This window comes from Nesoenas mayeri (assembly GCF_963082525.1).
Source record: "Nesoenas mayeri genome assembly, chromosome: 5".
Taxonomy (NCBI): domain Eukaryota; kingdom Metazoa; phylum Chordata; class Aves; order Columbiformes; family Columbidae; genus Nesoenas; species Nesoenas mayeri.
In genome coordinates this window covers 11306113-11315196 of record NC_137548.1, presented here as the reverse complement: position 1 = coordinate 11315196, position 9084 = coordinate 11306113, and the positions used below count along the sequence as shown (strand labels likewise).

General features: G+C 45.0%; 1 protein-coding gene across 1 annotated transcript; it reads left to right on the top strand.

Annotated features, from left to right (window-relative positions):
• Positions 1 to 306: 306 nt before the first annotated feature.
• EIF5 (eukaryotic translation initiation factor 5) lies at positions 307 to 8197 on the top strand. Its single transcript, XM_080345424.1, has 12 exons — positions 307 to 444; positions 615 to 807; positions 2886 to 3165; positions 3400 to 3481; positions 3699 to 3871; positions 4200 to 4311; positions 5005 to 5144; positions 5665 to 5823; positions 6023 to 6184; positions 6464 to 6628; positions 6902 to 7036; positions 7797 to 8197. Exons 3-12 carry the CDS (start codon positions 3094 to 3096, stop codon positions 7887 to 7889), a joined length of 1293 nt encoding a protein of 430 aa, XP_080201550.1. The 5' UTR covers positions 307 to 444; positions 615 to 807; positions 2886 to 3093; the 3' UTR covers positions 7890 to 8197.
• Positions 8198 to 9084: the final 887 nt, after the last annotated feature.

The following is a 9084-nucleotide window of genomic DNA, read 5'->3' as shown; positions in this document are numbered from 1 at the left end:
GGGAGGGCAGCCCTGAGGAGAAGCCGAGCGGCCCCTCCCCGCCGCAGAGCGCAGAGGTGTGGTGAGAAGGTGGGAAGGAAAGGCAGGCCGGGGGAAGCGCGAAACCCCCCGGCCCAGCCGCTGCCCCCCCCAGACCCAGCCGCACTGACTCAGCTCCCGCACCCCCCGGCCCATCCCGCGCGCTCTCGCGAGACTCGGCGATGTAGACGCGATGTCCTCTGGGGCACTGGCGGGGGGAGGGCAGAGAGGGAGGGAAGCGAAGCCAAGGGTGTCTTGATTGATAGCGGTCGCCGCCAGTGGGTGGGGGGAACGGCGAAGTTTCAGCCAATAGATCCGTCCCAAGGCGAGAGGAGAACCAATGGTGGAGCTGGGGGGGCGGGGCACGCCGCTGGCTGATTGATCCCAGCTTTGGCGTTGTTCAGTCAGAGCGAGAACATTCTAGAGGTGAGTACGGGGCAGCCATTGCCGGGGTCCTATCAACCGGCCCATTCTGCCTGAGCTGCGCGCCGGCCGCCGGCTCTCCCTCCCCCATTCCCTTTTCTCCCCCCTCCTCCTCTTCCCTCTCCTCACAGGTGTCGCCACTAACGATGCCCCTGATTGTGTTTTGCCCGCAGATTGTCCGGCGCTGCTGTCCCTGCTGATACCGCCTGCCCCAGGACGCCGGGACCCGGAGGCTGCGGCGTCCGCCTCCGCCTCCCTCTCCGCCCGGATATAAGCGCCCCCACGGCCTTGTTCTCCTCGCACACTCGGCTTCGTCGCAGCCCGGGGCGAGCAGCGTTGGGTTTATGTCTTTATTGGACGAAAACGGTGAGTATTAGTGCCGGGCTAGGACGGATGAGGGTAGGTGGGTTTGAGAGGAGGGTTTGGGTGCTGGGAAGGTGTGGGGAGCGGGCGGGCGCCTCAGGCTGGGGCGTCGGGCTGTGGGTGAACGGCGGGTAGTGGGGGGAGGTTTTGTGTAACGAAGCGTCTGGGACCTTGTTGGGAGGGGGAGGAGAACTGGGGTAGGGGCGAAAGAGCAAACAGACAGGAGAAAAAAAAAAAAAAGCTCCAGTGTTTTAATTGTAGCCGTTTACTGTATTTTTGTTTTGTTTTTCTTCTTTTTTGTCTTAATTCCCCCACCACCGCCATGCGACGAGACAAGATGGCGGCGGCAGGGGCCGCGCCTCCGCGCGCGGCGGGGACAGGGAGGGGGCGCGCGGCGGGGGGGGCTGTGGCGCAGTTACCAACGGGGCGGCGGGGAGGGGGGCGGCTGCTGCTCTTGGAGGGTCAGCCGGGGCGGGGGGGGGGGAAGGAGGGGCGGCTACAGAACGTGAACCCCCCCCCCTGCGTTTGGAGAGCGCATGCGTGGCTGGAGGTGACTCCCCTCCATCTCTTCCAGGGCTGACTCAGTGCTTCGTTGCTGCATTTATGACTCATCACAGGGCTGAGCGGGGCGGGGAAAGGGCGCTTTGAAGCGGGGAGTCGATGTGCCTGCCCGCTTTTTCCTCCGTGCATAGCGCATGGGTGGGGGGGAGGGTGGTGCTTGGGATGAGGTGTCCTAGGGACCAGGAGAGGGAGCCTTAGTCTATAGCAAACAAAAGCTGTAGTCTGGAAGGAGGAGAAATGGCATGTTCTGCCTTGAGATACCTGCCTCCTCAGTGCTGCTGCAAGCATGTGGTCAGGTCACGCTGTGGCTCTTTCTAGACACGTTGGGGAAGGAAGCCTCGTGCTTGAAACAGCGTCCATGCTGCACTTTTTGCTGAGGAAGGGCAAAACTGCATCTGGGCTAGTGTAGAACACAAGGCACTGAAAAATCCGCCTGCTTTTTGTGTAAGAAAAATATATATATTTAAGCCTGACCAGAGGGACTCAGGCTGTGTGGAATCAATGAATGTGCTGTTACACATAAATACTAAGAAGGGTTTTTTAATGTGTCAACGCTTCTGTTATTAATGGTAAAAATGTGATGACGTGTCAGAATAGCCATGCTGTAGTCGAGATTGCCTGTGTAGTCAACCGGTTGTGGCTTAAGTACTCTTAGATCTGATTATAGAGACATGTTAATTTAAATATGTAAATACTGCTTAAGGCAACTTTAATAATAGGATTCATTCTCTTCCTCCTTCCTCCTTTCTTCCCATAAGAAAGAAAAGAAAAAACAAACAAACAAAACCAAACAACACTGGAAAAGCTGCTGCACTGCTCTGTATCTCTACATTGTTAGGCTTTCTATAGCGAAGCAACTTATGTCAGACTTCATCAGGTTTATCGTTAAGTCAAAACTCAACTGAAGCTGCTAAAAGAATCCATAAGTGAGAGGGAGAATTACCTAGTTTTCAGTTCTTTTCCATTACAATCCAAAAATTGGTAATCCATGTAAAAACTAGATTGGGTTACAGATTACCGCTGCTTTGTCTTACTGAGGTTTCTCAGTATTCTGACAGTTTGTGATGGGTTCATGCTATGATGTGGAATTTGAAACAGGTTTCCAGATCTTTCTCCTGATTTCCTCTGCCCTGCAGCCTGAAATGTGTCACATGACCCTCTCAGTGCAAGAGCCATTGGTCTCCATAATAAATCAAGCAGTGTTTCTTTCCCTTCCTTACTGATTGCAGCATTTCTTTAGGAGTTAATCATACAGTGAATAGTCATAAACTGTGTGGTGTTTTTGAGGTGCTAAGAAAGAAGAGGGTGGAAAGCTATGGTGTAGTTGAGGATGTTACTTAGCAGTACAGTTCACAGCTGTTTTCAGTTCCACAAATTGAAGAAAGCCATGGCATAAAGAGTGTACTTTTTTCCCCCCCTTCTTCATGCTAAATATAGCCATTTACATAGTTCTGTTGTAAGATCTGATTGGTGCACAATAAGATAAACTTCATCTCTTTTCTGTTTATTAACACTTGCAGAGCTGTTGCGCAGCCACTGGTACCTGTATTGGGGAAACATAGCGTACAAGCAAGAACCTTACAGCCTCAGTGGCGAAAATTTTTTCATGTCAGAGACCGAGAACTCTTGCAGTCGTTTATGTCATCCCGTCTTCTCCAGACAGAAGATACCAAAAAACTGCAATCAAAGATCTCTTCATCTTATTGATAAAGCTACTAATAAGGCAAAATGTCTGTCAACGTCAACCGCAGTGTTTCAGATCAGTTCTATCGCTACAAAATGCCCCGTCTGATTGCCAAGGTAACTTAGTAGTAAGTAGGTAGTGTTTCATACCACTTGATCTGTTGATAGAGGAGGAAGAGGGGACTGAGGCTAGTGATAATGTTTAGCCAGCGGGCAAGGCATGTCTGCTCCTTTCTGCATATTATTCTTAAAAGACACACTCAAAAGCAGAACTTTGATGTGGTAAAATGGGGAATACACACTGGATTTGGCTGTTGCAGTCACTTAATCTTAAAACACTTTTTTCTTTAGGTGGAAGGCAAAGGAAATGGAATAAAGACGGTTATAGTCAACATGGTTGACGTTGCAAAGGCGCTTAATCGGCCTCCAACGTGTAAGTAGCCTGGAGTGACACAGCATTTTGTAATGCTTTTGTGTTTGAAGTGCTAGTGCTAAGTAACAAATCATGAATACCATTCTTTCAAGATTTGTAAGAAATGTAATTATCTGAGAATGAAATAATGAACAGAAAGAAACAATAACATTTACTTGCTACTAAAAATCATATTGAGGATATGAGGGCGGTGGTGATTATTGTGCTTTCTTTACAGATCCTACCAAATTTTTTGGTTGTGAGCTGGGAGCACAGACCCAGTTTGATGTTAAGAATGACCGTTACATTGTCAATGGATCTCATGAGGCGAATAAGCTGCAAGACATGTTGGATGGATTCATTAAAAAATTTGTTCTCTGTCCTGAGTGTGAGAATCCTGAAACTGATCTGGTGAGTGCTCTCTGTTCGTATTAATGGTAGCACTATGGAAACACTTGTTTAGTTGCTTACGGAAGTGGTGTGAACCTAATAGCTGACTTGGAATATCTGTGGAGAGAAAATCCAGTATACATATCCACTTTGGGAAAGTTGTAGACTCAAAACAGGTAAAACCTTCAGAGCTAAATTGCTACTTCTAAGCTTGATCTGTTGATGATATAAAGTATTTAAACATCTGACTTAATCATGTGGTGGTGGTAACCTAAACATCAGGTTTAGGCTTTAATGCATGATTGTTCTGTAAGTGATACGTTAACAGGAGGTTGTTTTTTCTTTACAGCATGTCAATCCTAAGAAACAAACTATAGGTAACTCTTGCAAAGCCTGTGGCTATCGAGGCATGCTTGACACAAACCATAAACTCTGCACGTTCATTCTCAAAAACCCACCTGGTAAGTGTGTTGCCTTATTTGGTGGGGGTAAAGGGAACTTCTTCAGGAAGTTGGTGGTTTTTTTAAAAAAAAAAACAAAAAACTACACACAACAGAAACAAAACTCCAGCATAGGCCCAGAGTAAGTTTGCCGGTCAGAATGAAGTAGCTCTGTGGATAGCTTCAATGTGGGCAGTCTCTTACTTCATTATTTCATATCCTGTATTTGTGAACAGTTGGATTGGCCTATACAGAACAAAACCTACTAGAAGGAGAGCTTATCAGCAGTAGCTCATGGCAGTTCTGCATTAAAGCGAGCATGAAGTAGAAGGGTTGGAAGTAAAAGCAGTATAGTAAATGCTAAGTGTAGTGTACTTGTTCTGTGCAAGCAACACTCTGTAGTAAGCATCTAGTTGCCTACTGCAATTTAAGCTTGCTAGAATAGAAAAGTCTAACCTATTCCAGGGGTCTCTGCTTTGTGAGGTCACTTGTTATATAGACTTGGACAACCTTATGTCTTAAGAAATTAAACTTTCACTGAAACCAGGGGTTTCCCCAGCAAACATGTATCTGCCCTGAACGTATCAGGGGATGGGCACTACATGTAACTGCTGCTAACGAAAGCATCCAAACGCACTTGGCAGAGGTGCAGTAGTACAGGGACTCTTTAGTTTTCTCTAGTTTATAGAATAAAATATTAAATTCCACTTGCAGAAACCAGTGACACTGGTACAGGAAAGAAGGAAAAGGAGAAGAAGAACAGAAAAGGCAAGGACAAAGAGAATGGTTCTGTGTCCAGCAATGAGACACTTCCACCTCCACCACCAGAGGAGATTTCTCCTCCACAGGTTGTGGTAAGTAGAAGGGAAAGTGGGGAGGTGAGATGTGGTGTCTTGTGGTATTCTCTCCTAGTCAGCATTGCACCAAAAGTTTTTACTGTATCCAAAACATCACTGCTGGAATAGGAGTTATCCCTGTGTCTCCTCCATAGTGAGAGTACTCTTCAGTAACAGTACTTGTTAACTCCTCAGTAACAGAGCTTGTTCTCTTTGCAAAGTGAAAGCTGCATATCCTTATCTGTCTAGGTCCCTGAAAAGGTACATTGTATGAGTGTACTAGATAGTGGTAAAACTGCACTTAAAGTGCTACTACAGGTAGTTACAAACTTGTGTCTATCTTCCATTACTCTTTCCTACATCTGCCCATTCTCCATCACCTTTGATTTCCAGATCATAGTGTAACCCTTTATTTAGGGGAAAAAATCAAAATACTTATTTATAAATAAATGCTCTCTATTCAGAAAAAAAAAAATTGTTTATTACTAAGCTTGTAGTAACATTGTATGAATCTTTTGGTTTGGTTTTGTTTTTTTAGGAGGAGGAGGATGATGATGACTGGGGTGAAGACACAACAGAAGAAGCCCAGAGACGTAGAATGGATGAAATCAGTGACCATGCGAAGAACCTCACACTTAGTGAAGACCTGGAAAGAACAGTGGAGGAGAGAGTCAACATACTGTTTGATTTTGTGAAGGTGAATATTCTCTGGTTGTTTGCTTGGTAGCTGCTCTACTGCAGTTGTATAAAGTGTTAGTAAGGAGGCTAAGAGCAAGCTGCTTAGGCTTCTACCAGAGCACTTGTTCCACTGATGGTGGGAAGGCAAGTGGTGGCAATAGAGCACTGATGCAGACCTCAGTAGCTTTAAAATGTTTGTCTCTGTTCCTGTCTTGTAGAAAAAGAAGGAAGAAGGTGTCATTGATACTTCTGACAAAGACATTGTAGCAGAAGCAGAGAGACTGGATGTGAAGGCCATGGGCCCACTAGTTCTCACTGAAGTCCTTTTCGATGAAAAGATTCGTGAACAGATAAGGAAATACAGGCGTCACTTCCTTCGTGTAAGTAGTCTCTTCTTTGATACCCAGTGTAACAGCTGTTGGGTTCGCTTTTTCTAGGAAGTGCTTGACTCAGGCCTGGGTTGCCTTGTACTGTGGGGAAGAAGACTTTTTGTAGTTTTTTTGGTTTTAAACCCCTCCTTAGCTAGGCAAAACTGCTGGGAGGGGTAGTATGAGCTGTAGTAAATTTTGCTGTCTCACTGATTTAAGAGCAGAAGCAGAAGCTCTTTGTGGAGAGGAAAAAAAGCTAATTTAATTGCATTGTTTTTATCACCATTCTAGTTCTGCCACAACAACAAGAAAGCTCAGAGGTACCTTCTCCATGGCTTTGAGTGTGTGGTAGCCATGCATCAGTCTCAGCTTATTTCTAAAATCCCACATATTTTGAAGGAAATGTATGATGCAGATCTTCTAGAAGAAGAAGTCATCCTTGGCTGGGCAGAAAAGGTAAGGGGTAGTATTTCACATACTATACCAGCTAAGTACCTGTATGTAGCATATTTCATCTGGTTTTTCTGTACTGGTGTAATAGCTTGTATAGCTGTCTTTATTAAAAACTCACTTGAGATAAGTTACTGTCTGGGTGAAACCTCCCTTTCAAAAATGGTCTGAAGGTAGTGGGGTAGGTGAGGTTAGAGTCCTGAGTTAGGGTCTTGCTGTACCTGGTTATGATGCACTCCCTCAGTGCTCAAGCAGAGCCTGTGCACTTCTGTCTTTCAGGCCTCAAAGAAATATGTTTCGAAGGAGCTTGCCAAAGAAATCCGTGTCAAAGCAGAACCATTTATTAAATGGCTGAAGGAAGCTGAAGAAGAATCTTCCGGTAATGAAGAAGAAGATGAAGATGAAAACATAGAGGTAGGAAAAGCTCGCTTAATATAAATAAACAATTCGGAAGTTAGGCTGTTCCTGCATGCTTAGGTCTTGTGCCTCATCTTGGTGCACTATAAAACAGCTTACTTCATGCGTTGCTGTGTGTGTGGCAGCTGGAGGAACAGCTCATTAGTGTTGTCACTTCTACCTGAGAACTTCTAACAGTAATGGTGCATCTTAATAAGTCTAAGACTATCATTATGAAACGGTACAGTCTCTTCTGCAGTAGTAGTTGATAGTGGAAGATTGATAACAATGTATTGTGTGTGAAGCCTAATGTTTTAGAAGAGTTGGTGTGTGTTAGAAAAGGTGATGGAAGGAAAAAAGTGTGTTCCTCCTGCTTTAGGCCTAGGTAAAATGTGTTAGCCTACATTCCAGCTGACTGTGGCCAGGACTACTTTTGCATGTGGGGTTTTTGTTTGTTTTCCTCCTAGTAGTACCCACTCCTGTTCTTGGATCTGAAATCCTGCTTCTTATAGACCCCTGCCTTCTAAAGACTCTTGTTGAGGTGTAGTGGTAGTTTCAGCACAGCTGAACTCAGGTTTCCTATACAACAGGAATTCCTGTGCTGGAAGGCGCTCTGCAGTGCATTTCAGAACATGGAGCAGCATGTTAAGCAGTTCATGGCAATAGACAGGAGGGCTGTTTGAGTGGGTGGGTGTTGCAACTCCTGATCTTAAAATTATTCTGGTGCTTAATGATGGCAGTAGCTGCTGTATTAAAAGTTCATGTCTTGTCTCTGCAGGTGGTGTATTCTACAACTGCCAGTGTACCTAAAGTTGAAACTGTGAAGCCTGCAAACAATAAAGATGACGATATCGATATTGATGCCATTTAAAGTGATGCAACGTAGCTTCCAGCATAATAATGCAAACTTCTCTGCATTTTCTGCCAGAAGTGTGACTTGTATGTGCACAAGCTGAAATGGCTTAACATCCTGCTACTCTTTGTACTCTTAACATGTATCTTTTTACTGTGACTGATCTTGTGTAACTAAGCCTATTACCAAGGAGTCAGCACATCAGTGAACTGATCTAGTTTGCAACTGGCATGTTCTGTTTCGTTTTTCTAACTTGTGTTGGACACATACTTGGAGCACATTTATACAGTTGTGGAAATAAAGGATTTGGTTTTGGTCAACCTTCATTTGTGACTTTCAACTCCCTTTTTTCTTTTCTGAGTAAGTATTTACTTGGTGAAACACACATTCTGAGACAAAAGAACAAAAGCTGATCTGTGAAGTTTGAAATAAAATTACAACAGTCTCTTAATAGCTTAAAGGCTGTTGTGACAGTGGAGACTTGAAACATGGGCAAGAAACAGATGCTGGGTAATCTAAAAGGTACAAGTGCTAGCTCCTGAAAGGCAACTGTAGATGAATCCACAGGTGTTTACTACATCAGTTGTGTCTTTCTTTAGATTGTGTTTGGTGTTTTTCTGCTATCTTTGCAGTAAGCACTGCCACTACACAGCTGGCTGTGGCTACATGCTGCTGTGCAGTGTCACCGTGGCAGAGGAGATGGGCATCCTGCCCCACTCTGATCTGGGGTGGGAGGGAAGACAGCAGGATCTGTTCCCTTGAGCATGGGAGCCCCGAAGCTGACCTGTGTAGCTCTGGAAGTGAGTTTCGTAGATCCTTGATGCCAGCACTGAGGTACCTGACTTGTTTAGAAAGAAGGGTGCAAGGTAAAGCCTAGTCCATCTAAATCAGGAAATTGATGGGACATGGTGAGTGACACGTTTGGGCTTAGGAGTGTGGGTCAGTGGGAGAGCTTTAAAGAGCAGATTTTTTTTTTTTTTGCCCCTCACAGCCACTTGCTCTGGAAAACCAGAAGTGCCAATAAAGTAATAATAGTCTTATTTCATTGTTGTGAGACTCGATGTTAAAAGTTGAGACATTGCTCCAGTGCACAATGAGCTGCTTTTTGTAGTCAAATTGTTTTAGCAGAACTTAAGTGAAAGGGAAGATTTTGTTTGCTTACAATAGTGATGACTTAACCTGTGGGTTTTTCTCTCTAAAACTGAGGTGTAGG